Here is a 26323-nt window from a genome sequence, read left to right as displayed (position 1 = left end):
CCCCGCTCCGCCATCCTGGGTCGCTGTGCCGGGCACCTAATCCTAATGCAGCTCATCGTTACGGTGTGGACTTCTCAAGGCCTACGTGTCTTCCTGCATCACCACAATTATGTGCATTTTCGATGTATTGAGTAATCTCCATAGAGGTGACGCGGCCTTTAGTCTCCTTACTCCGGCCCAGAAATACTCGTATAAGAATTACGCATAATCATCAAAATCGACACACGTTTGAGACTCAGCAAGATAAACTCGCGAAGTTCAGCGCCGACGCCGCTCCTGGCGGCACGTACCGCGACAATGACAAACTACGCGCAGGTGTGGGGGTTTGATTGTTAAGCTTTGACAGCTACGGTGCGCCCTGAGGGACAATCTGCACAGAGTGGCGCAGGGTTTCGTTTCGTTTTCTAAAGCTTTGAGTGTAACCGCCGTCGTTCATTCATTGAAGAAAAAAAAACTCCATACGCTGAGAGGAGATTAATATTTGACGTTTATATCGCAGCATCCAGAGACGCGTTTGCCTTTTATTACCAAACCGCTCAACCGCCGACGCTTGTGCGTGCTCGCGCCTTCATCCGATTGGCTGCCGCCAAGCACTGCTTCGCGCCCATTGGCTGTACGGAGGGTCAGGTCGGCGCGAGAGGAGGCGGTGTCTTAACTGTCGGCCAAGATGAAGCACTACGAGGTGAGGGAAATTTTTAGGCTTCGTTTTTGTGGGTTTTGCTTGTTCGGTGCCCACTGCTGTGCCAGTTGTGCTCCTTAAAAGTCGTTCGAGTATAACTGCTTATCAACAGTCCAGGCCGTCGCTCTTGTGGGTTAAAGTCAGCACTAAGTGGGCTGATTGCTCAAGGCCAGGCGAAGAAGTCGCCAAACCACTCAGAGAATGTCGCCTCGGCGTTTTAGGGCATTGTCACAGCGGTCATTCGCGTCCACCCGTTTCTCGCGTATGGGCGACAGTGGCGTGAAAAGTAAATGGCCGCATGCTGAGGCTGGCGCATTGTTGTAGTCGGAAATGCGGGACGCGGTGACAAAGTGTGACCTTAACACCATTGGTAGTGCGGTGCAGGGGTTCACAAATAATCACGTAGGCCGTAAGTCCACTTGGAGTGTAGTGACCAAAAGCGCACGTGAGGGGGGTGACAATGGCCGTGTTGTGCACTTAAGTGACTCCGAGTGTGTGTGTGAGTGAGTGAATGAATGAAGGTTGGTGTATTGCTCAAAATGCCAGCTTATTCATTTGTTCCTATTGTCATTTTCAGAAACTGCACAGGCCGTTTGTTAACTTATTTAATTTTGCTACTACTGCAAATAAAACTGTGGAAAGAAAACGAATCGGGCTCGGCTTTTAAATGTAAATCGACTGTGTAGGTGTTGATGGTGATGGAGCAACCACAAGGCCTGCCGTTTAGTTGTGTGGAGCTCCTGTCACAGTAGAGGACAAGGACATAAAGGGGTGAGGAATGGCGGGCACTTGAGGTACCATGTCATGGATTTGAAGGAAGTCCACGGTTGGCTTACAGATCTGTATAAAAGTTGCATGTCGCGCCCAAGGACGTGTACGGGTGGGTCTCCATGTCCACACCGATATAAATATCTGGCCCTCTGTAACCCACACCAGGCCCTGTCAGTGCAGCCTGCGCTAATCCAGCGATGGGCTTGTCGGAGGGGCCGCGCTGTCTGATCACAGACCCCTCGAGGTCCTTGTGTGGCGTATTCCTTGTTTTTGAGGCCCCCATTAAAGACGTTCAAGCCTTTTCATGAAGTGACTCTCTGGAGGTGTTAACAAGTAAACTGACTTCTGTGAAATACCAAGACAGGCCGTGTTTTTGAAAAGTGCCCGCGAGTGGTTGGGTCAGCGTGGCACTCGCACGTCCTTTTGAAGTTGAATCTGCCGTGGGGTTTGGCTGCAGATGATCTCGGGGTCTCGTCTGTGCTCGGCTTTCACTTTTTCCCATTTATTGCCTTTGTGCTGTAAAATGTGCCCGGGGTCCTCTTAGGTGGAAAGTCGCAGTTTTGATGGCCTTTTGAAGGAGCCCCGCTAATGAGACTCGCAGAAGTGGCATTAAGCAAAGCTGATTTGGGTTCAAGTGAAGTAAGAGAGTTGTAATTATTTGAGGTGTGGCTTGGCTAGAGAATGCAGCATATCTTTACTTTAAAGGCATAAGAGCACTGCTCCTCAGAGTCTAATGAGCAGTACAGGGCAGTGCCACCCCCCGGAGGGCCGACGCCAGCGGGCACCCATTAGTCGGCTCAGGTGCCAGGCCTCACACTGTACAGACACGAGAAAAGGTGTCAAGTGCTAAATGTGACAAATATGTAGAAGGGCACACGCCTGTAGGGAATGGGCACAGGTAGAGCAGGTGGCATCACAAAGCACCTTTGGAGTTTGCAGGAATTAAAACCCAAGTACATCGCGGATGGAGATGCAGATGTTAAGGGCACGTCTGGCACACACAGAAGCACGGGCACATGCAGTAAGTGAGACCGACAGTCCAACGTTAGGGACTTGATGTCATTTGGGAGGTGAAATGGAAGGACAAGCTTGTGGGGCTGAATGGTGTGATGTTGTGAGGTCAGAGGAAGGGCACCAGAGTCGTCCGTAAAGCACAAAGTGAACCCCTCGGGGGGGGGGTGGGGGGGCTCCTTCAGACCCGCTGAGTAGAGGAAGGGAAATGTAAAAATAAATAAATAAATAAATAAATAAATAAAATAAAATAAAATACACCCTGTGCAGTCGCTTGAAGTAGAAGAACCAAGAAGGACGAGCTGTGAGTCGAGAGAAGAACTCGGGCGGCTGAGAATTTGATAAAGAAACGACGGGTGGAAGGCCGGGCAGCTAGAAACGGGCAGAACAGAAATGGAAATGCCGGGCGTTGAAAGGAACGACTCTGGGCGTCTCTCTCTCTCTGCTAGGAGGATTCGATTTGCCAACGGGCTCATCTCGCTTGGGCATTAGCGGCGGGAGGAGAAGTCAAAGGGGTACCGCATTGTGCCAACGTTACCGGCTAAGCGAGTTTTCTGTTTCCTCGGAGGTGGAGCCCTCACCCTGACTCCGCCTCTCACTTCTGGGACAGACAGACAGACAGACAGACAGGCGTAGACGTCTGTATATAAGACTAGGGGGCTTCACTCGCCACCATGGCCTGCACTATGTGCCAGCCACTTCACGTCTCTGCCACTCGCGTGTGTGGATTTCACTTTCACCAAACGACAAATCTTTTGATTTCATTGGGATGGCACCCGACTTTCCCCTGACGACAACACGAATCAGACGATCTGCAAGTCTCCGACTTCTACTTGAAATCTGCACATTATCTCCGTACTCTTGTCGCCCTGTCACCTCTGTCCGTATATTCGAGCTCTTTTTGCCGTTCCGGTGACATTTTCCGTTTTCGCACTTTGTTATTTCTGACCTGCTCTGCGTGTTTATCGCACCAACGTTTCTGGATTCTTTACGCCGTTCTACTCTTTGTCTTTTATTTCTTAAATCTCTTGGCTCAAAGTCTCGTCTCATTGCGGGATTTCTTTATTATAACAGAGAGATGTAAGAAGAGCACAAAAACACGCTGAGTTTTAGAAGAAGCTTCACGTACTTGTGGGGCAAAGAGAAAGAAAGAAAGGTGTGACGAGAATCCATGAAAGGTGACCTCGTGGCCCACCTGCGCAGGTACAGAGGAGCCCCGAGCAGACGGTGACTAAAGAAACGAAGGAGGCGGCCCACCGCTCGTCACAAGAGGAAGGCGAAGTCTGACGAAGATTAACAGAAGGCACTTAAACATGAAAGATAAAAACGGAACGCGCAGTGCGTGGAGACGAGACGCGGCCACCAGGGGGTGACATTCCAGCAGAGGGTCCCCGGCCGTGAAATAAGAAGAGGGGGGCGTTTGGAGGAGCTGTAGATGCAGGGCCAGGGAGGTCACGTGATGTGCCGTCGTCTGTCAAGATTTGAATTGGGCACCAGGATTGTTCCCCTCTTTTGTTTGCTTTTCCTGCTCTGACCTTTGACCTTGGTGACTGTTTGTCATTTTCTGCACAGTGGAGGATTTAGCAGGAACTTCACACCCACGTGACATCCCTTCGCCTGCCGAGCTCCCCGTCTAAAGCGGGTTGAAATCGGAGTAAGTTGCGCATTATTTGCAGTGCGCCATCTGTTGGAATGTATGTACTACTAAGAAGACGCATCGCGAGTTTCAATCCAACAGGTGGCGCACCACAAGCACTACCACAGCTCCAGTACCAAATGGCGTGTAACGGAGACAGCAGCTGGATGGACACACAGATACACGGGGGGCTTGTCGTTTTGTTAGGGTGGGTTACTGCTGACCTTTCTTCTTGATGCCCAGGATGGGTGCATCCTGTCAGAGAGAGACCTCAAGTTAGAAGCATTTTTAAGGTGTCTGTGTTGCTGTGGCAGCAGGTAAGACCCCCGTTGACGAGCCTCCGCAGAACCCGCGGCCCACGCGCTCCTTATAACAATAACAACGATAATACGCTTTACTTTTAGGGTGCCTGGCATTTCTTAGGATGGCATACAAACAGTTCTTAGCTTGGTTTCCTGCAGGCGTGTGCTTTGATGCCTCTGGGGGGGGGGGGGGGTGTTGTGCCATCCCTTGGATACAAAACGCCATCCACAGATTGTGAATTTTCAGGAGTACAGCAAAGAGAAGAAACGCATTGGCAGTGCAGGGAGGTATGAGTGGCACTCACTGAGGTGGGGAGGAAGGGCAGCCGCTGGAATACCCGGTGAGACCCCTCCACGTGTTGGCTGTAGACCACTTTCACGTGAAATGAGTGTTAATTGGCACTGTTTGCAGACCTCACCAGTTTACTTTTGCAGAAGGAGTCTGCCACCTTATTGTGTGCCAAAGCAGGAGCGGGCAATGAACCAGCTGAGCCAGTATAGGCCAGGGGACGTGGAGTTCCTAGTAAACGGTCTCAGCGTCCATTCCTGGAAAACTTGCAAAGGCAAATAAAGAAAGAAGTGAATCGGTGTGCCAAGGGGGCACAGCCTTTGTGATCGTCTCTTAGGTGTGTGAGCCAATAGCTCATTACCCAGAGTGCCGTGCAGCCTAACCCGAGCAGGTGGGACAGAAGAGGTCGCCACGTCTTGTGCCATGTTGGCAGCGGTGTGAGTGAGCGAGTGAGCAGAGACCTGCCATCAGAGTCATACCACGAGAGGGGCGCTGATGGGCATTTTGTCTGAGGTACTGGCACACATCATTTGGGTTACTGAATTCTGAAAAGTCCTCTGTCAGACGAGACGTCATGTGATTTGGGTGTTCTTTGCAAAGCCCCATGGGATACGGTAGTCCGCCTGTTTTGATCGAACGTGACAACATGTGGTGGAATTGGGGGTGCCACCTGCGAGTCGATGCCCACCCTGTCAAAGGGTAAAGTTGACATTCGAATAACTGATGGCAGCACTGCCAGCCTCTTTGGAGACATGAAGCCCTGGTGTTCACCGCGCCGTGTCCTCCCAGCAGGGTCTCTAAAGGTCTTTCAGGACCCCGGGGGTCTGTGCGGTTGGACGTTGCCTGCATGGATGGTCTGCGACGCACAGCTGGGCAAATCTGTCAAAGCGAATCTGTCTGAATGTGGGCCCACTCTACACTGGGCACGCAGGTCACCTCCACCTCACCAGTGTGACGTTGTCTGTGGTGCCCGCCGTCCCTGTGTAGCCACAGCTGTTGAAGCTGACGTCTGTGCCAGGCTGGAGTTGGAGTGCGAGTGTCAGTAGAGTGGCACCCTTGCCTTATGCCTGGTGCCTGCTGGGTTTCAGCTCCCGCCTCCCCGTGACTCTGCTCTCGTTTGGAAGATGGCTGGCTGGCCGGCCTATGATGTCAGAGATGCCACTTTAACTGGTCCCAGTTTAATTCAAGTGGTATTTGTATAATTAAACCCCCCGTTAGTGTGCCTGTCACTCATTTCATCTGACACCGTGTGACATTTGTCACTATTCAGCTGCTACTTGCCAAATGCATTGCCACCTGCACATGCTGGCTAAGCTCAAAGGGTTGGCGGAGGCAGTCAGGCTGGTGATGGGGGTCTTGTGGCCGCCCGGCCTGTGACTTTGGGTCTTCACTGTCACTCATTGTATGACAAACAGGATGCCCTGCAGGTCTGTGCTGTAAAGCACCCTGGTGTGCCAGTGGCTAACGTGGACGCCCAGCAGTTGTGCCGGTCTTTGCCGTTGTCGGCCGACTAAAGTGCCCGCTGTGCCATCTTGTGCCCCGTGCTGGAGCTCCCATGGCTTCTTCTGCACTTTATGAGCTTGCAGCGGCCAAGTGATGAGCGCCATGTGTTGAGGTGGGACATTTGAACTTTTGAGGTGTGTGTGCCACTAGATGGCGCCATTCATACACGTCTGTCAGTGTGGTTTCAGCAGGGCCCGTCATGCCAGTGTGTCTGCCCGCCCTGGAAACACTCAGTGCCACTCCACTTTAGACATTAAAGAACATTTTTTTAAAAAGTGCTGCCAGTCGGCTTGTGCTTATAGAGCCCCTACCGTGGGGACGTCGTGGCGGAGGCTCCTGTCACAGACGAGCCGTTTTGTACATTTCAGCAGCCCCCCGGCCCACCAATGGACGTTTGCTTTAATACTTACTTGAACATTTGTCACCACAAGGTCACTAATGCCATTCACGTCGAGTATCGAGAATGTGGCATCTTTGGGTGACTCGAGGGGGAATGGCGCTCTGCGGTGTGTCGGGTATCTTACCATCGCTTGTCACTGGCAGCTTAGGCAAATGTCCCCAAGGGGGACGATCAGCAGGGATTCTGGGTCACAAAGACACCAAAAAGAATCAACAACATCCAATGGAGACGTGACGGTCCAGCTGACGAAGGGGGCGAGCGAGCGGCGGGTATCGTGGGGGGCACAGAGTCTGACCAGAAATGGCAAACACACGCCAGGTGACCAAGATGGCCGTGAAAACTGCACTGGGTGTCCTTTGTCAAAGTGAGGGTCTCGGTCAAGCGCTTGCCGGAAGCAGTGGTCTCATTTCTCACCTTCTGTTTAACGTCCTGGTGTCGTGTTAGCTGAGTGGCATCACTTTGAGGGTCCGGGACGAGGACAGCAGGAGGGTCTTCAGGACTAAGGCATTCATCAGGGCAGCACGGCGAGTGCCAGCAGTGACCTCTCGGGGTGAGGAGCGCCGAGGTGATGACAACGTTATCAAAGTGCACAGAGCAGCGGTGACATGTCAAGTAGAGCCCCTGCACCGATGGCAACGCCAAGCCTGCCTGACAAAGTGCCATCCCGAGCCGCCTTCGCTTTTTAATTTTGCACTGTGCCCTTTTCGGCCCCCTCGACTGTAATGGAAGCCCCCATGTATTTGTTCACACGCGAGGTCCTCCGTTTCAGTAACGTGTGGCACTTTACAGAGGCGGCCATGTCCCATCTGCAGTAGTCACCCACATCGTACTCGGCGGGTGACGTGCCCACCTGGTCCCCTGTTGTGCCTGCTGTTGCCCCGAGATTAGCACAGAATGAAACAGCGCTGGCTTTGAGTTGGTGGCGCCCTGCGGTGGCCATTCCGTGCTTGCCCTGGCGTTGATGTGACGGCTGCCAACAACCTGTTAATGTCCTCTTTCAGCCTTCTGGAATGGAAGCTGTTGATGTGAAGTCAGCAGCGAGGAGGGCATCGGGTTACGCGGCCCCTCTGGGGCAGGATAAGGTTGCAGGACTCTCTTTGACCTCCGCGCGGGCGGGCGGGCGCTGCTCTTATTTATAACTCGACAGAGGCTGGAGGGGCAGCACAACACGCTCCGCACAGTCGGTAGGTGGCGCTACCCATGCAGCTCGTGTGTTGGGTGGGCTCGCTGCCTGAATGGCACCCACCTGCTGCTCTGACGCTTACGCTGGCCCTGAGTCACTGGCCGGGAATTTCCTGCCATCATGTGCTCTGCGCTCGTGGCACTTGTGGCACACTCAGGGTCACATTTGTCCTCCAGCCCACCTACTGATGTGCAGTTTTTTCCATTAGTTTGCATGGCACACCGTGCCCTTGAGTCACTGCCTGAGTGCCCGGACCAGCGGTGTGGGGGTGTGGGTGCAGTCAGGGGGCACGGCCTTCACTGTGCGGGTTTGAGACGCCTTTGTGGCCAATTTTTATTTGCAAATAATAATAATAATAATTGTGTACATGCCTATGGCATACATATAGTGGGCAGTCACTTCCAGCACCACTAATGGGCAGCACCCACCTGGACGACAGGATGGCGGCCATCTTTGCACCAGTGTGCTCGCCACCCTGAAGGGGTCCAGAATGACCAGCTGTGGTGGGCAGTTCAGACAGGCAGGACACATTTCATGTCCCCGTCACTGCCCGCCAAACGAGATGGTGGGCCTCCCGTCCTGGCGCTGGGTGGCGTCGCTGCTTCTCCTTTATGGTTTAACTCGTTGACTGCGAGTCGGCAATGGCAGGGCGGCCCACCTCGTCTTTGGTATCGCGGGCATGGAGTGGATGGTGGGAGTCTGAAGATGAGGGTGGGCTCGAGATATTTGGGAGAACGTTAATTTAAATATTAACCAACTGAGTGTCTGCCACCTTCATGCTGTGCACGCTGGCATTGGCGGGCACAAAGACTTTTCTGTTCTGTGCGCCAACTACAAGGTAGCTCTGATTTTAGGGTGTGCACTTTATTTTACGTTAGCGCCAGGAACGCCAGGAGTCCCCAGGTGCCAGTGTGGCTGCCAACGTGATACGCGGTGCGTCAGAAAACTCGCCGAAGTGCGGGGTCTCTGTTTGCATTCAAAGAAAACGTTTTGTTTTTGGAGCAAACCCCCCACTCAGCCACCAAACGGCATCTTGAAAGGCCTACGGCGCGTGGCTGTGGATGGCGAGGGCGGTGATGGCGTTCCAGAAGTGTAACGGCGCCAGGTGGTCTCGTTGAAGTCTTCGGGCTCCTGCTGATCGTTTGGGGTGAAACTGAATGCGTTTGTGTTCGTGCGTTTTTATCATTCTGACCAAAGACCACCAACGGGACGGGCACTGCGACTAAAGGCTCCCAAGTGTGCGGGCAGCGTTGGTGACGACTCTGGGGTGGGCGCTACAGTGCGGGCTGGCCCTGATTCATCGTTCAGATCAAAGCCCATAAATGAGGTGTTGTCCTGGTGGGCCACTGAACCAGCCGTCTGCTGGCACTCGCCTGTAGTTGGCACATTCTCGCCTCTGTAGGGCACGTGGCTGGTGCCACACAGCTGCCTCTGCACACCCCACATGCCTTCTGTCTCTCACGCTGCCCTGTACTGAGCTGCCATGCTGCCTACACGTTACGACATTGGTTTGAGGGCAGAGTGCCGGGTGGTCTCCGTATCTCAGGGGAGCTCCTACACACCAAGCCCTGACTGGCTGCATTGGCACAGCAGGATGGCGCCACTCATCTTCACATGTCGCTGAGTCTCCTCAAGTCTCTCAGTTTATGGCGCTGGATGCCCACCTGCCCTCTAAGGGTGGGGTCTCCTCACAAGCGCCACCTGACTGCTGTCATTTGCACCCTGTACTCGCCTGATTCGATGCCCGTGTTTCTCTTGGGTGCGGGCATTTCCTGTCACTTTGGATCTTAAATGCCAATCCCTGCTGGCCTGGACGGACATGTGGGTGCGCCTACTGTGCCAGTCTTCTGCCCAGCTCGATTCTCCACATGAAACCGCTGAGGTAGGGGATGTCATGCTATGGGCACCTGCACTCATGGGGTTGGACAGTGCGATGCCAGTGGTCTTCACTTGGGGTCTTAGGAGAGCGGGATGCGTGGCGTCTACCAGGATATCTCGCTTGTTGTCGGGTTTGCCAGTCAGTCCCAACACGCCTTGAGGGTCTCCTGTAGCCCACCAGGGTGCCGGGGATGAAGCAGCCTTGTGGTGGACCATCGTCATCGTGTGGCTGTGCTTAAAGGACGACGTCACAAAGGCCAAAGGCAACTCCTCAGCCCACTTTGATGACACAAATGAGGGGACACCGAGGAGGAGATCCGGAGCCACTTGGTGCTTTTGATTGGTCGTTTTTCTCGTTTTCCCTTTCCCGCGTGGTACTTGGCAGACCCTTTGGCTTTTGACCCCCAGAGCAGTTGCTATTCTCTGTGCCCGTCACGCTCAGGTCGCCTTTGTGTTTGATTGTATTGTTTGTCTCGGACGCTGGCGCTCGAGTGTTTCTGCTGTGCTGCGCCAAAGTGCCCCCCTCCTGTCCCTCCGTTTGTGCCCAGGGTTACTCGGATTGGCGACTTTTCTGTTTCATGTTGTCCTGTCGACGAGCTTTTAACAAACATGTCCTTTAAGTCATCGTCATAGTCCCACAAAGTATCGAGATGTGCCCGCTCTATTGGGGGCGTATCCTTCTAACCCGCTTGGCCCACACCAACTACAGTGCCAGGCCCGGTTTGACGGAGTGTTAAACTTTGTGCCCATGCAGTGTGGACCTCCAGTTAACGTCCCTCGCCCTCCTGCACGTATTCTGTCATCTCGAACTAGGTGAGACCCCCACAGCCCCTGTCCTTGGGCACCCCAGACCACCCACCGCAGCTCTGAGCTCTCATCAGTCCGCTCCGCATTCCCAGCACGGCGCCACTCTTACCTAAGTGATGTGCCAGCCTTGCGCCCGTCTGCCTTCTGAGCTTGTGCCTGCGCTGGCGGGTGGGCGGGCGGGCTGGTGGTCTATAAATAATCTGCAGACGGCACCCTGGAAGGTGTGAGGCCGTCACGGCACAGGAAGCGAATTCTTGGAATGCAATCCCACCCGAGGTCACAGTCCAGGCTGCCAGCCCGCATGGGGGGGCATAAACAGCGGCACTTCTTGGGCTTGTGGCGGGGACTTGTCTAAAAAACCTGACATGGCAGTGCTTGGCATCCACACTGGCATCTCCTGTTGTGGCAGAGCTGGCATTTCATGCTTCACATACACAGGCTGTGGCCGCACACCATGGCAGCTTCACCACACAAGTGTTGGTTTGGCATTTACAGGGCAACTCAGCTGGTGAGCCCCCTTTTAGACCTGCTGTGGCCCACCGATGGCGAGCTGTGGGGAGCCCCCCCATCAGCCTGGTAAAGTGCAGTGGAATCACAACTGAATGGGGGGTCGATGATAGCTGGGTACACGTAAAGGAAATGAGCCCACGCTGGTCTGCTGGGCAAGACAACACAGAAACCCACCCTGGAGGGGGTGCCAGCGTGAGCCTGGGGTGCGAGAGGCACATAGTGGGGATTGTCTTGTACAGCTACAAATGGCATTGGATGGCAGTGCCCGCTGGCCTCAGTCTTCAGCAGTGCTAATAATGTGGGACATTCAAGGTGACATCATGTGACTGCATGCCCAGGGCAGTGACATGTCCTTCTTATTGTTCTGAGGGCTGCCAGTCTTTGTGCCAGGGCAGCGCCTCAGTTCTATTGCCAGTTCTTCACGTCTTCTTCCTTCGTTGGTACTGTTTGTGCCCTTTCACTTTTGTTCACCGCACACGATGCCCTTTTAATGGTGTTGCCCACCTTTCTCCATTGCTTGAATTTCAGTGCCACCGTAGTGCACATGCAATTCAAAATTTGAAAGAAAATGGAAAAAAGTAAGAGAGGGGGTGCTGGCATGGATGCTGACTTGGCATTAGTTCAGTGGGCACAGCTGCCTACTGTTGCCCTCTGGGGTCCCGCAGATGTCAGGAGTTCCATAGTCACATAGCTGTTGCACCAAAGGGCGGGCATTGCTATCCTGCTGCTTGTCATGGGCAGTGAGGTGGCATGGTGATTGGCATTGCGTGCAGTTGGCATGTTCTCCTCGCGTCTCGGGGGGGCTTCTCCTCCAACATCCCCAAAATTGTTGTGTTGAGGTGACTGGCCAAGCGTGAAGGTTTGTCATGTGATGGACTGGCATCCACTTTGTGCCCAGTGCTGCCAAGAATTGGACTGGGCAGGTGTATATGCTGTAATCTCAGCACTGGCGTGGCGTGGATTGGCGGATGGTGTGCCCAGCTGTGCACTGGCCAGCCTGTGGTTGGCATAGCGCATGGTGGGATTGGGCCCCCTGCTCTCACCCACCTCGTATTTCTCTTGTGCCCCTGGTCCTGCAGTGCGGGCACAGCTGCCAGGCAGTCTAAGGGGCAGCACGTCTGCGCTTCCTCAGTCAGCGCCTCCGAGTCCATCTTGTAAGTCGGCCTGCCTTCGGGACGGTGCCCGAGTGGGCTATTTTTAGTGCCTATCGAGTTTCACCTTCAGCGCAGTGCAGAAGCAGCAAGGAGCAGAAATGTGCCTCCTGCCCCCCCAACCCCCCCACTGCCACGCCGCCTTGGACCGCCGTGCTGGGACCGCCGCAGTCCGACGACGAGACGAGCAGGGGGCACCGGATAGGCAGGCAGGCGTGGGCTTTGTGGGAATATGGACATCAACGCGGTGGCTTTAGAGGCGAGTCAGCCCCCCAAGAAGGCTGCCAACGGGATGGCGGCCCCCGTGGCACAGAAGCGCCCGTCCAAACCCAAGAAGACTAAAAAAGCTGTTGTTTTCTTTGAGGTGGAGATCCTGGATGCCAAGACCAAGGAGAAGCTGTGCTTCCTGGATAAGGTAAGCCCCCCGGGGTCACACGCCTTTTTAATTTGGGACCCCCTTTATGTGGGGGGGTTAGGATGTTGTGACTTGTCGGTGGGGGGGGATCACAGCCCCCCCCCCCCCTGGGCCCGCTGGCTTGTCTTCTGAGGCTTGGAGGACTCGCCACTGTGGGGGGGGGGGGCGAGACGAGCGCTCGGGGGGGGGTCCTGATGCCACACTTTGCTCGACTCTCGAGGGTCTCCTCAGCTCACTTTCCTTTCTAATAAGGGTGCCTGCTGCTTGTGGACCGGACCCTGTCCCGGTGGTCTTGCTGCCGAGTGATGTGCCCGAGGTGTGCCAGGCTTCTTGTGGCAGTGGTATCAGAGAGGGCATGAAGCCTGGAATCCCGAAACGCAAGTGTTTAGGCCGCTGGCTGTGTGGTGCGTCACAGCGCCGCCCTGCTGGCAAGCCTCGTGTGGGGACCCCCGGCTCAGGCCTTGTGCTTGTGTTTTGCAGGTGGAGCCCACCGCCACAGTCGGGGAGATCAAAGGGATGTTCCACAAATCTCGTAAGACCCTCTTTATTTTTTCATACTCTCATTTCTGATTTGGTCTGAAAAGAAGGGCAAAACTCTAGCTGCCACCATTGCGTGGCACACTGAGTGTGGGCATCTCTGACTTTTTTGTTTATTTGTTTGGTTTCAGATGCCCAGTGGTACCCGGCGCGGCAGTCTATCCGGCTGGACCCCAGTAAGTGTGCCACCTGTGGGAAAACAAAAGTGATGGAATGGAGATGTGCCAGTCAGAGCTGTGCCAGCTGGCTTTGTGTTACCTGTTGGGTGGTCATGGAGGAAGCCCACCACCAGACATGGGTGTCTGCTTCACTGCTCGACGCTCTCCGTTTATTTCTGTCACTTTTGGGTTTCATGTTCTGAATTTCGAGCAGTCGACACCCCCCTGTAGCCCCCCAGTGCCCGTCCACCTCGTCTCCATTTCTGCGTATTTGACACAATGGCCTCGGATCTTAGAGAAGGGGATCAACGTGAATACCCCAACCCCCCCCCCCCCCCAGAGTCCTCGACCCCAGAGGTCCGCTACTTCACACCTTCCTGTCATGTGACGTCACTTGGCCCCGCTTGACCTCAGACAGGTTGGTGAGGTTGGTGAGCGCCAGCTGCTTGTGTCGGGTTCAGGTCACCATTTCTGGGCCCTTTCTTCGGCTCCTGTCACATAGCCCCCCACCTGAGTGGTCCTTCAGGATGTCCTGGCCACTGACACCGAGTCTCCCAAGCAGTGGCAGCGCCAGGTTTACTGGACGGTGGGTCTGAAGCTCCACACACAGAGGGGGCCGTGCCGTCCACAGAGTTTGACTTTGGCCTCGGCTGCCATTACGTCATTCAGATGGCGTCCCCCTTGTCTGCCAGTTTCCTGTCCCATGAATCCCACTTTTCCTCAGACTGGAGGTCCTTAAAGGAGTCCTCACTGTGCCCTTGCGGTCATTTTGGCAGGCTGCCCTTTGTTCCCGATGTCCTCCATTGGAGATGGCAGATGCCATTCTGCTCCTTTCCTGCTTGGGTCGTTTCAATGACTTTTTTTTCTGCTGATCCCTAGAAAGCTGGTGGTGGCGGTCAACTTGTGGGGGGCTTCCATTCACCGCGTTTGAGTGAGGAACTAAGGGGGCGATTACTATTTCACAGCGGCAGTACAAGTGCCTGAATCGTCTAAGTGGCATTTCAGAGGTGGTGGCAGGTGCTTCCTCCTGAAGATCTGAAGTCATTCATTGTGACAAATTCACAAGTCAGGGACATCGGGGAGGGGGCAAATACTTTCTCACAGCACCTTGTCTTTTGTCCTGCTCGGGATGGGCACGGGCAGTAGGTCACTTTGGGGCACAGTGCGTATTTAAAGGGCTGGTAGGACCCGGGCACTGACTGGCACTGATGAGTGTCTCTGACCGATCTAAAAGCCCCCTTGCAGCACTGACTGCTCTCAGAATCCGTGGGAGATGTTGGCACCATCCGAGTTGATTGTCAGGCTGGTAAAACTGCCCCCTTGCGGCTGCCACCTGATGGCAACGGGGAATTGGCATTCACAGTTTGGAAATGAGGCACAAAATGGCAAAGCCAACCAATGACAGAAGTGACAAACAGTCTGGGTGGTGTCATCTTTTTGCCCAGGATGCTGGGCGCCCGCACTCGTGGAGTTCCGCCCGTTGGCCCCTCACCGGCGGTCTGCATTTTATTTCCACAGAGGGAAAGTCCCTTAAAGATGAAGACATCTTACAGAACCTGCCGGTTGGCACGACGGCTACATTGTACTTCAGAGACCTGGGAGCGCAGATCAGCTGGGTGACGGTGAGTGCTCATCTGTGGCGAGCGCCTGGCTAGTTAGCTCCCTGGCGCCAGGTGCCTGCTGGCCTCACGCGGCCTTCTCTCGCCGTAGGTCTTCCTCACCGAGTATGCTGGGCCTCTTCTCATCTACCTGATGTTCTACTTCAGGGTGCCCTTCATCTACAGCCCAAAATACGACTTCACCACGAGCAAGCATTGGGTCGTGCAGTAAGTGGACGGACAGACGGGTGGGTGGGTGGCACGGCGCCCGGTCTAACGTTGTTCTCTTCCTCTCCATCCGTCAGCCTCGCCTGCATGTGCCACAGTTTCCACTACGTCAAGAGGCTGCTGGAGACGCTGTTTGTGCACCGCTTCTCGCATGGCACCATGCCACTGAGGAACATCTTCAAGGTACGAAATGCCCAGAGTTAGCAGGCCAGGTGAGCCCCTGGCGCGCGATTCGGCTTCTTGTAACCAACTGCTGCTCTTTCTGCAGAACTGCGCCTACTACTGGGGCTTTGCGGCGTGGATGGCCTACTACATAAACCACCCTCTGTACACGCCGCCGGGTAGGTGCCAGGCTCACCCAGCATGCCGTGCTCGCTAGCTGGCACTGATGCCACTTTGCTGATTCCCTTCTCTCTCATTTTCCTGCAGCTTACGGTGAAGAGCAGATTAAAGTGGCACTTGTCATCTTTCTGGTAAGTAGTACCAACTGAGGTGGGTCACCGCTGCTTGTGGGCCGAGCCCCTGGACACGTTGGCCTTCCTCCTCCTCCTCCTCCTCATCTCCACCCCTCTTGTCCCTCCCTGCAGTTCTGTCAGATTGGCAACTTCTCCATCCACATCGCGCTGAGGAACCTCCGACCTCCAGGTAAGGTGCCAGGTACCTCGACGAGGCCCGCTTGTGGCACTGCCCAGCCCTGACCTTTCACCTTTGACTGTCCGTCGCAGGCTCCAAGACCAGGAAGATCCCGTACCCCACCAAGAACCCCTTCACTTGGCTCTTCCTGCTGGTCTCCTGCCCGAACTACACCTACGAGGTGAGTGCTGTGCCCATCTGCTGGGTGGCATCACGGGGGGTGGTTCTCCTCTATAGAGAGTGTCCCTCGTGCAGTCATATGCTGTGTGGTTTGATGCCACGGCCCACCTGTAGAGATGGTCAGAGGTTGCCCCCTGCTGCCCACACATTGTCCTGGTGTCGAGTGCACATGAAGTGGGGGGGCTGTGGGTGCACTGTGACCAGTGGTTATGACCACTACTGTGGGTGCCCAGGACACTGCCCGGTGTTTTCAGGGTGTTTCAGGCCTTCTGTCTGCTTGTGCCAACGGCTTGTTTGTTTTTTCTTGATTGTCCCCACAGGTGGGCTCCTGGGTGGGATTCACAGTGATGACGCAGTGTCTGCCTGTGGCCTTCTTCACCTTGGTGGGCTTCATTCAGATGACCATCTGGGCAAAGGGGAAGCACCGCAGTTACCTGAAGGAGTTCCGCGACTACCCGCCGCTGCGCTCCCCCATCCTGCCCTTCATGCTGTAGAGACTGAGCCCCCATCATCGCCCCTGGCATCCCACAAGTGAATTGCAGCCTCCGCATGCCAGGGAGGAGACGAGAACCGTTTTGACACTGGCACTGGTGGTACGACTATGCCAAGTTTTGGGCCTGTGCCCGTGACTGCAGTGTGTCGTTTTTACTGAGGTATCATTGCCCCCCCAAACCCCCTCCCCCCCTTGCGTGTCTTTTGTGTAGCCCACCAGGAGCAGAGCTTTGCCACAGGCGCCCGGGCAGCTTTGGTGATTGAAGTGCAAGTCGGGAGTGTTGAGGAGAAGAGACAGGGACCTCGTGGTGGGCTTAGCCGTACAGCAGAGTGGCCAGCGGGCTCTGAAGGGGTCAGGTGAAGGATGGCAGCTGGCACACCTGAATGGTGCCCGGGGATGGCAGTTTTTACACAGTGGGCTGGTACAGCCACAGTCCTCTGGGACCATCCATGCCATGGGGCCTGGCACTTCATTGGCTGCCCTTCAGTTTGTTTAGTGAATGGACAGACCTGACACTCGTGTGTTGGGTGAGGGTGGCAGTGCCCAGCCTGGCAGAGCAGCTCCTGGCGTCTGTTCATTCACTCGGCTCCTCTTTTTGTTTTGTTGCTCATCTTTGTCCTCAGTTGAAATAAACGACGTTTCCAAGTTTGTGTCGAGGACATGTGTGTGTCTGTGTGTGTTTGGACCCCCGCCCTGGTGAGGCGCGATGCGCTGGGGTCTTTGGGGCTGTGCCCAACGGGGAGACCACTTTGTATTTTTACTGTGGCTTGAAATGCCCCAGCTAGTTGGGCGTCATCCTCGAATGGTCAAACACCGACGGGGGGCACACGGGCAGACCACCAGAACAGTCGAATTCAAGAAGACCTCTGAAGAGTCTGCGCCGGCCCCTCTGTCCGTCATGTGATGCAGTGGGCGGGGCTGAGGAGTACAGAAGCTCCTCCCACTGCCCCCCAAACCCAGCACTGCACTCTGGGTATTCGCCACCTCCTGCCAGCTCGGCCCCACGCTTCCATGAAGTTTCATCAGCTGGCATACTGCCCACTCCTATGTGCCCCCCCCCCCTTTTTGTCACTTGTCCTTCCTGGTCCCAGGTGGCCCCACATTCTCCCCTTCCTAATAGACACGAGATGCCCACAATGAGGTGAACGGCGTGCCAGTAAACATCCACACTGGAACCCCCCCCAGGACTGAATTTGGGACCCTCTAAGCCAAACCCCCACACACTGAGTGAACCCATGAAAGAGGAAATGAGAGGTGGCACTGGAGCGTGGAGGGCAGGCTCTTCTTACTTGGCCCTCGTAGCGCCTGGCATGTGCCCACCTGACAGTGAAGTTCAAGTGTTGGCACCCCCTGTGGCTGCAGCTCTTTGCTCTTCCAGTTCCAATCCCCTCGGCCTCAATAAGTCAACCTGAAATTCTGAGCTCATCACTTTCTGTGACGTCCTCTCCTAATAAGGACAGTTGGCATCGGGGCAGAGCAGGGCACTGATGGCATAACGAAGCAGAAGAGCAGCACAGGCCCTCCACCTTCAAGAGGCCAGCGAGGCGCACTCACTGTCACCAACCCACTGACAAACACCACAGGGTCCTCGGGACTGGCACTGGACAGTGCCCACTGGCAAAGTGGCAAACTTCTGACATCACACGTGAGCCTCACAAACCTGCAGGTGGCCGCCGAGCGATTCAGCCCCCCCGTTATTTGGAGGCTCACTAGGTGGTCCCGGACCCCCGTATTTCCACCTACTTGTGAACTGTTAACATCAGAAACTAAAAAAAGAACAAAATATTAAAAATCTGAGAGAAAAGTGAACGTATGCCCACCTGCCACACACACGAAAACAAACTGGGGGTCCAACAAAAAAGAGAAAAGCTGCGTCCACATTAGCCCCCCCCCCCCCCAGTGGCCACGCAGGCCCTGAAATGACAACTGGGGACGATGACCAAGAAGAGCCACTCCAGTGGGCCGACGCTTCCCGTTTTTATTTATTGAGTTATGAATGACAAACAGAAGAGACGGGGGGGGGGGGGAGTTTGGGGGGTTTGTGCTGCTCACGCCACCTCCGCCTGCCCTTCCTCGATCCTCTTCTTCCTCTTGAGCAGGCGCCGCTCCCTCTCGTACTCCTTCATGCGCATCACGTAACTGCGGAGACAAGCACAAGAGTGTGAGGGGGGCTCACCCACGGGACCCCAAGCACCACCTGAATTAGCCAACCCCGAGACGGGGGGCACGTTAACTACTCCACGGACTGAGGGGCTTTCTGCAAAGTCCCCACCTCAGGACTCCATGTGGCTGAAGGTGAGGAGGAGGACGATACAAAGCCACCTGGACATCTCGAGTCACGAGTGTGTGCGGCTGGTGACTTCGGTGAAGTGCGAGACCCCCCCCCCCCATTTCCTTTTGCTATTTAAAGGGTCTTCTCGAGCAGGGCCTTTAAAGAGGGGCAACCTGTCACTCATGGACCACCGGCAGTGGGGGGAGGCACATCAGGGGGTGAAGTGCCCACTCGTCACCTTATGGAGTTAAACTGAGTGTCATGTGACTGGGCCGGCAGTCGTGGGTGACTTCATCCGCGTTGTCACGTGAATGGCGCCCCTCGGTCACGGCCTGCGTTTGTGGGTCACATTCATCTGACAGCTGCTTGGGGGACTTGTGTGACGCCCAAAGAAGAAGGAGGGGGACTGGGCACCACGGCATGGGAGAGAAGCAGAGGTGGCAGCCAAAGTCCACAGACGGGTGGCACAACGTAGAGGCACAAGGCCAGGACTGGAGAGGCCAGCGGTGGGCGCCGATTGTGAATTTCCCCTTGGGATTAATAAAGTATCTATCTATCTATTTGAACCGAGACTCTGAAATAAACTCGGGCTTCACGTCACGCCAGACTGTCACAGCCAGGTTGGTGATGTCTGGGGCTGAAGGAGCACCGGGGGGCTTTAAGTGGCGCTGGGAAAGGGGGGGGTCCTCAGATTACACGACAAGTGCCATTCAGACATCCATATTAAAATGAGCCGCTGTCATGCGCCACCACCTTGTGCCCACCAGGGGGGGGCTACAGCTGCCCTCACTCAGTGTTAGGTGGGTTTACAGCACACGTCAGGACGGGACACTGCTGTGAGGAATGTGGCATCTCGATGTGTCGCGTCCCTCCAGCAACTCCGTCTGGGCACAAAGCACACGGGAAGATCTTTGTATGGGGTTTGTGGTGAGAAAGCTTTTATAAAATAAATCTACTTGGGGGTCTCAAAAGGTCACTTACTCTTGGTGCTGGCAGTAGTCCCAGTCGTGCCGCTCGTGCTGGCAGGCCATCAGGTCGGGCCAGTTGTCCCTCTTGCACTTCATCAGCTTCATCAGGTGGTGGGCGCAGTAATCCCGCTGCTCCAATGGCAGCTGTGCCAGATTCATCTGCTCCTGTGTGGCCACCATGACTGTGACAAGAGGGGACAAGACATCAGTCAGCACAGAACTAAGAGGGGACCCCGAGTGGGACGGAGCCCTGGGCTGCCGTGCCGTCCTCGAGTCACAATGCAAAGCAAACCGTCGTCGGCGTTTCTTTTCCTTTTTTAATTCGCTTATCACGTCAAACACTCCATGATGGGAACTCGCAAAGGAAACACACGACAAGAGCACAGCAGACTCCACACAGCCAAAGCTGAGCCCGGGGGGCACTGGACCCTAACTTGAGGTGGGCAGAACGCCGGCCCTTCACTGCTCGCACCTCTTTATCATCAGGAGGCTCTGAAGCTGCGACTCCATCTTACAGTGGGGGGTCTCAGAATTGTCCCCCTTAATGACCTCTGCTTGAGTAGCCAGGACCACAAAGATGTCAGTGCCAGTTACTGACATGTCACCTTACACCGAGGCCCCCCAAGTTCAATCACAGAATGAGGCGGCCCCACAGTGGGTGGGCACGGCCTGGAGGCGCTGCCCTGGACACGCACTCACACCCCCCTGTAGAACGAGTCGCTGTGATTTACAAGGACGCGATGCTACCAGGAAGGCCCCCTTGGGTGACATAACAGGACAACCTGAACGGGCGGCCATTCGTGTATCGGCATTCACAAAAGCCACAAACTCGAGAAGGAGCGACGGGCCAACGGCAGGGCAGCAGAGGACGCGGCCCGCTCAGCCAGGGTGCCAGCCGGACACACGCAGCACGCGCTCGCTTTGCCTCCACCGTTCGCTCACATTGCGGGCTTTTTCGGCGTCCCGCGTCTCCCCGAGCCGCCCGTACGCGCCGTTAAACCGCCGGCCCCTTTTATTACTTCACGCTCTTAAGGGTCGTCACCTCTCTCTTTTCTCTCGCCAAAGCCATACTCGGGGGGGAAGTCGGACGGCTTCAAGGGGTCAGGCTCGGTGTCCCGTTCGGTCACATAGCGGCGAGCGAGGTGGGCTCCCATAGCGGACACACAAACAGCCGCCGCCGAGTGAACCCTCAGGTCACCTCCACACTAAGCCACTTCCGCTTCCAGGGCAACAAATGGGAATTGACGTCACGGCCTGCGCGTCCTGCCTATCAGAAGCTCGCAGCCGCTGATGTCGATTTGTAAAATCAGAAGGCGTTTATTAGGAAATACAAGACTCCTGTTATCTCGAGGAATGACGGCCTGTAATTAATGCGATTCCTCGAGAAGCTCTGAGCCGTTTAAGAAGTCGCGGTGACAATAAAACAGAAAGGTGTAAGCATTGCGCGGCTTGCGTTAAATGACAAAGGGAGGGGATTTGCCGTCACGGCTGTAGACCTGCGGTGTTAAGAGCAGCCGGGTGATGTTGTGTTAAAGAAAGGCGGCCGACGCCCGGCGTGCACTAAATTAACGGATCAGACTAAGGTGCTCGCTCGGTCGGTCGAGTCGTTTTAGAAGCACTGATGCGCCTTTAGGACAGAATTCCCGAAATGGATGGACATTTTGGTTTTGTCCCGTTGTTTTTTTTTTCAGTTTCATAATAATTTATTATATGTTTAAAACATTTTATTGAATTTATTAAAATCAAATAACATTCCATACAAGCAAGTCAAGTTTGACAAAAGTAGGTTGGAATAAAACAAAAAAACCAAACTTGTGTCTCCAGCTACAAAGCTACGTGAACATTAGGAGGCTAACGTGGATATTTGGGGTTTAAAGAAAGAAACATCACGATAAACGCCAACCTCCCTGAAAATCCTAACGGCGACGACATGCGGGGTGAATTGCGTTATCCCAAAAGGAACGGGTCAGAGGTCAGTGGGCCACCTCAGAATGCCGACAGCCCCCCTCTAACTCGGTACATAAAAAGGATTTGGTGACCCGGCAGTCCCCTCGTTTGTATTGGATGACTTGGGGTCTCGCTGCAGACCCCCGGAGCTCTCGGGTGTGCGCCTTGTCAGTTCGGAGTGCCGTCCGGTTTAAGCTGATTGGCGAGGCCGGTGTGCCACACACACCCACCCAAGCAGGGAGCGGGGGTCGTCCTGAACGCCTGGCCTGGACTGGGAGAGCCCGCCGAATCCTTAAGGCTCGGCCTCGTGTGTGTGTGTGTGTAACGGGGGAGAGCCAGAGGGGTCCCCGTGGAGTGTCATCGACTCCGAGTGTTTGATGCCCCCCAGACTTTACTGTCCTAGGCGACTGGCCCCCAGTCATGAAAACCGAAGCGTAATAATAATATTTTATTTATATAGCGCCTTTCCCACGCTCAAGGTGCTTCTGAACGACACAAAGGTTTCAAAAGCGAACCTTTACTACCAGACGTGTGTATCTGAAAGCTAAAGTCCGGAGACCCCCATTACCCTGATTGGGACGTCACTGGGGGTCTCCAGGACCAGAGCTGGCCCTACTTTTGTATTTTTTAATTTGACAGCTTTGTCCCCTCACTGGCCGTAAGGCACATTGACTGGCATTCAAGTGTTTAACTCCGAGCCCTGTAACTGCATTAGTGTCCCTCATCACTTCACCCTGGTCCCTTTGCCCCACTGCCAGTCAAACATGGGTGACTCGAAGAGCTCAACTTAAGTCACCCGTTGGCCTGTACTGGTTGGCACACAGAGGGGTCCATCCTCACACCCTGGAGTGGCACCTGCAGAGGGCAATGGTGAAAGTGCCACTGAATATGATGTGCACCCAGCCGCCTTTTGTTCAGGACATCGGGCCATCTGCACTGCCCGCCTCATTGGCACTCGCACTGGGGGGACGATTTGCTCCCACCACTTGTAAGGTCACAGAGCAGGCCAGTCGTAAATGAAAGGCTGTGACTTGGACAGCAGGGGTCACGTCTGCATACAGACAAACGAGGGGGTCTCCGTGTGCCCGGTGTGTGCCGTTCTGAGGAGAGCTGCAGGTCTGTCACCACAGCGAGGGCACACGATGGCAAACTAAAGTTGAGCACAGACACAGGTGGCGGCCTTGTAGTGGCAACAGTGACTGAGGTGGGCAAACGTGCTGTGATTTTGCAACATCGGGTGCCCCCTGACTTGATGACTCGTGTCTATCACTTGGAGGTGGTGATGGCATCTGTGCCCTTTGACCCCATGGTCACCGTCATGCCACACACGGGTATCATTTGCCTCGATTAGCTTCCACCCCTCGACTGCGACCCCCCACGCGTCTCTCGTTGGTATCAAAACTCACCTGCTGCCACGGCCTTCGTTAGTCGACCCTCGTGGTCTTCATGTCGCCTTCTTCTGCTCCTTACAACTTCCTTCTTCATCTTGGAATGTCGAGCCAGCAGCCTGGGCAGAGGATTCTCGGGTGGCCTCTCCGTCGCTGAGGGTCTTAAAGTGACTCTCCTGCTGCTGCTGAGCCACACAAGGGGGGCACCAACATCACAGTGGGGTTTGCTTTAGTTGGACAATCAGACCACCAGAAAAAGTCGCTTGTCAAACAGCCCGTTTATTAACAACTTCCACCAAATATTCTTTAATTTGACTAGCAAGCTGCTTGGGCACCCCCACCGTACGGTTGGCAAGCTGTGAGAAATGCATGGACGTGGCATCAAGCGGCGCAGCATGGCAAAGGGTCTCGGTGCCCCAGGCATTGCTCTCGTGCGGTTCCCCTATTCTACGTCACAGCAGGTCCGCTGTCTTCTCTTTGGTTTCAGCAACACATGGCGGCCTTGCTGACCCGCTGGCCCCTCTGTCTGGCTGGAGACCCCTTGTCTCGTTGCAGTTCGGCCCATCTGTTGGGAAGATTTCACGTCGGGCAGAGACTGAGCAGCACCTCACACGATCCAAGCGAGTGCCAGCCCAGTGCCCCCTGCCATCAGGTCTGCCCACTCATCAATGCCCTTGATAGCTCCGGCAGTTAAAGTTTGGCCACCCTGCCACGGGCTCATCGCCGCCATCCAGCGTCATGCCAGCCCTTGTATGATGTGAGCTCTGCCTCTCCCCTTTTCTGATTTGGCAGGAGTGCCAGTTGTGCCCCCAATCCCCGAGTCGGCCTTATCGCACAGTCTGCGTTCAGCACTAGGAGTGAGACGCTGGGTGCGTCGTGAGGGTCTGCACTTGAGGCCGTGTGAGATATTCGTGACCGTTGGCAGCAATCAAAGAGAAACACAGAAAAGAAACCACAAAGTGTCGCTGCTTAAACTAAGAGAAGCCCAAGAAAAACAAACGGCAGAAAGACGCCCAACGCTGGCTTCCTTCAGGGAGGTGACTCCGGACGCTGGCTTTACTGGTAGAGATCATCGTCCCCCTCGTCACTGTAGAGGTTCCCCCGGCCTGTGTCCCCCTGCCCCGAGCCAGTGCCCCCCGACTGGGAGCGCGAGGGAAACCTAAAAGAGCAAAGAGGAATACGGTCACTGCTGCGGTGGGGTCTCGGGGACTACACTGGGACTGCCGAGATCTGAGACCACCCGTCAGGAGATGCCCCCTCGGTGCCAGGCTGAGGCTGCACCCCCCGATTAGAGCTGAGCACATGGCGTCTTTGTCAGTCATTTGGATGATGATAATCCAATAATTACCAAGCACTACTGACCCTCCTCGGTGACAGTCCTCCTGGTCACACAAAGACACCTGAGATACTCGGTGCCTTAGGATCAAAGGATGGCACGGACCTGTAGTGCAGAGTGGGCGGCCAGCATGGGCCGAGGTCACTGAGATTGTCACCGACTCGTCAGTTCTAACTGTCCTTGGAGTCCCCACAGGATTTTCCCTCCAGTGAGGATGCTGGGTGGCTGGCGGATTTGTGTTGTCCTCTCCTCTGTTGTCAGCGGGTCACCACTCAATGGCATTGTTAACACACAAACATGGCCGGGGTCACTTACAGTACCTTCATCACTTGAACACTTCTTTGTTTTACCGCGTTAAGGCAAACCCGTGTCTATATGTGGCAGAGGCTGGCATCCCCACTGGGCTTGGCCATAAATTCCTACCTGACCAGGACTCCAGCTGGGATGACCAAATAAAGGAAGGACACGGCGTGAACAATTCACCCCCCTTCCACAAGAGGTGGCATTGCCCCCCTGGCTAGAGCCCAGTTTGGACACCTGCAGGGGAGGAATGGATCTTCCAATTGTGGAGAACATCTCAATGTTCTAGGGGGGGCTTCCGTCATAGCAATGTTAGGACACCAGAAGCTCTCCTGTTGCACGTCAGAGTCGCGAGGAAGTGGAAGGAGACGGACGAGGACTAACTGTGAGTCTTACGATGGTGCTGGACTGGCGTAGCCCGGTAAGGCAGTGATTGGTCAAGAAAAGCCTTTTGATGGGACCTGAAATTGTGTTTACAACAACACAGTCCGTCTTGAGAGGCCATCTTGTTACTTCTCTTAAGATTCCTAGTAATCCCAGGGTCTGATTCTCTCCGATTGATCGTCTGCTAAACTCAGAGGTCACTCAACGGAATGTCTCCAGAATACCTCCAGTGACACTTGTGAGGCTAGTGCTGTATCTTTTAATCAAAAAATTAATGATATTAGAAATAATAAAGTACATCTCCCCAACACTGAGGATCCTCCTAAGCCCCAGTACTCCATTACAAACAAATTAAACTCTCACCAGGATAGAGTTACCTGATTTATATAAAACAACTGAGACCCTCCATCTGTGCCCTTGACCCGATACCAACGGGCATGCTAATTGATAATATTCTTGACATTGTAAACTCGTCATTAGATACCCAGACCGTCTTAAGACCGCTGTAGTTAAACCACTGATCAAGATAAATAATCTCGACTCCTCTGCTTTGGATAATTTTAGACCCATCTCTAACCTGCCTTTCTTAAGTAAAATCGTAGAAAAGGCCGTCATTATGCAGCTAAATGACCTCCTCAGTAAACCTGCTATTCTTGGTAAGTTTCAGTCGGGTTTTAGAACAAATCACAGCACAGAAACTGCACTCGTTAAAGTAGTCAATGACTTGTGGGTAAAAGTGGACAGAGGCCGTCTATCTGTTCTCAGCCTCTTAGATCTGAGTGCCGCATTTGACACCATTGATCACAACATTCTTAGAAATCGCCCTAGTCAATGGGTGGGCCTCTCTGGCAGGGTCTTAAATTGGTTTGAATCCTACCTGGCAGGGAGAAAATTCTTTGTAAGTTGTGATAATTACAACTCAAAGACCCCTGATGTTCTATATGGTGGTCCACAAGGCTCTATCCTGGGTCTGCTGCTCTTTTTGATTTACAAACTTCCGTTAGGTCAGATTATCTCGGGGCATAACGTGAGCGACCACAGCTATGCTGACGACACACAACTGTATTTATCAATAGCGCCTGATGACCCCGACTCTCTTGATTCACTGACACAATGTCTCACTTGTGTTTCTGAATGGATGAGTAGTCATTCTTTTAAACTAAATAAAGAGAAAACAGAAATTTTAGTGATTGGCAATAATGGATATAATGAGGCTATTAGAAATAAACTTGATGCATTAGGATTAAAAGTCAAGAAGGAGGTAAAGAATTTAGGGGTAACTGTTGACTGTGACCTGAATTTTAAATCACATGTTAATCAGATCAGTCAGTTCTTTGGGAGACACAGCTGGAGGTGGCAGAGTTAA

At 54.3% G+C, this 26323-nt stretch overlaps 3 protein-coding genes across 4 annotated transcripts in view; 1 reads left to right on the top strand and 2 right to left on the bottom strand.

Moving 5' to 3' along the window:
• The first annotated feature begins 627 nt into the window (after nucleotides 1–627).
• On the top strand, nucleotides 628–17010 carry tecrb (trans-2,3-enoyl-CoA reductase b). Of its 2 annotated transcripts, XM_028822690.2 has the most exons (12): nucleotides 628–682; nucleotides 12485–12535; nucleotides 13016–13067; nucleotides 13204–13248; nucleotides 14749–14852; nucleotides 14941–15056; nucleotides 15134–15239; nucleotides 15325–15397; nucleotides 15486–15529; nucleotides 15644–15701; nucleotides 15782–15870; nucleotides 16190–17010. In XM_028822690.2, exons 1-12 carry the CDS (start codon nucleotides 668–670, stop codon nucleotides 16361–16363), a joined length of 927 nt encoding a protein of 308 aa, XP_028678523.1. In that variant the 5' UTR covers nucleotides 628–667; the 3' UTR covers nucleotides 16364–17010. The 2 variants fall into 2 exon arrangements, with proteins under 2 accessions (XP_028678523.1, XP_028678522.1); XM_028822689.2 differs by lacking the exon at nucleotides 628–682 and having other exon boundaries at nucleotides 12283–12535.
• A 1307-nt stretch (nucleotides 17011–18317) lies between these two features.
• On the bottom strand, nucleotides 18318–20824 carry ndufb7 (NADH:ubiquinone oxidoreductase subunit B7). Its single transcript, XM_028822706.2, has 3 exons — nucleotides 20645–20824; nucleotides 19616–19784; nucleotides 18318–18501 (listed from the first exon to the last, which is right to left on the bottom strand). The coding sequence occupies exons 1-3, from the start codon at nucleotides 20754–20756 to the stop codon at nucleotides 18411–18413; spliced, it is 372 nt and encodes a 123-aa protein (XP_028678539.1). The 5' UTR covers nucleotides 20757–20824; the 3' UTR covers nucleotides 18318–18410.
• A 2378-nt stretch (nucleotides 20825–23202) lies between these two features.
• LOC114667386 (transitional endoplasmic reticulum ATPase-like) overlaps nucleotides 23203–26323 on the bottom strand; it is a 41004-nt gene continuing 37883 nt past the window's right edge. Inside the window, exon 18 of the mRNA XM_028822665.2 lies at nucleotides 23203–24096. Coding sequence (XP_028678498.1) covers nucleotides 23994–24096 — 103 coding nt within the window. The 3' untranslated portion in view covers nucleotides 23203–23993. The remainder of the gene's footprint in view (nucleotides 24097–26323) is intronic.

This window comes from Erpetoichthys calabaricus, chromosome 17 (genome assembly GCF_900747795.2).
Source record: "Erpetoichthys calabaricus chromosome 17, fErpCal1.3, whole genome shotgun sequence".
NCBI lineage: Eukaryota > Metazoa > Chordata > Cladistia > Polypteriformes > Polypteridae > Erpetoichthys > Erpetoichthys calabaricus.
The sequence above is the reverse complement of the archived record's forward strand: the minus strand, read 5'-3'. Positions and strand labels throughout refer to the sequence as shown.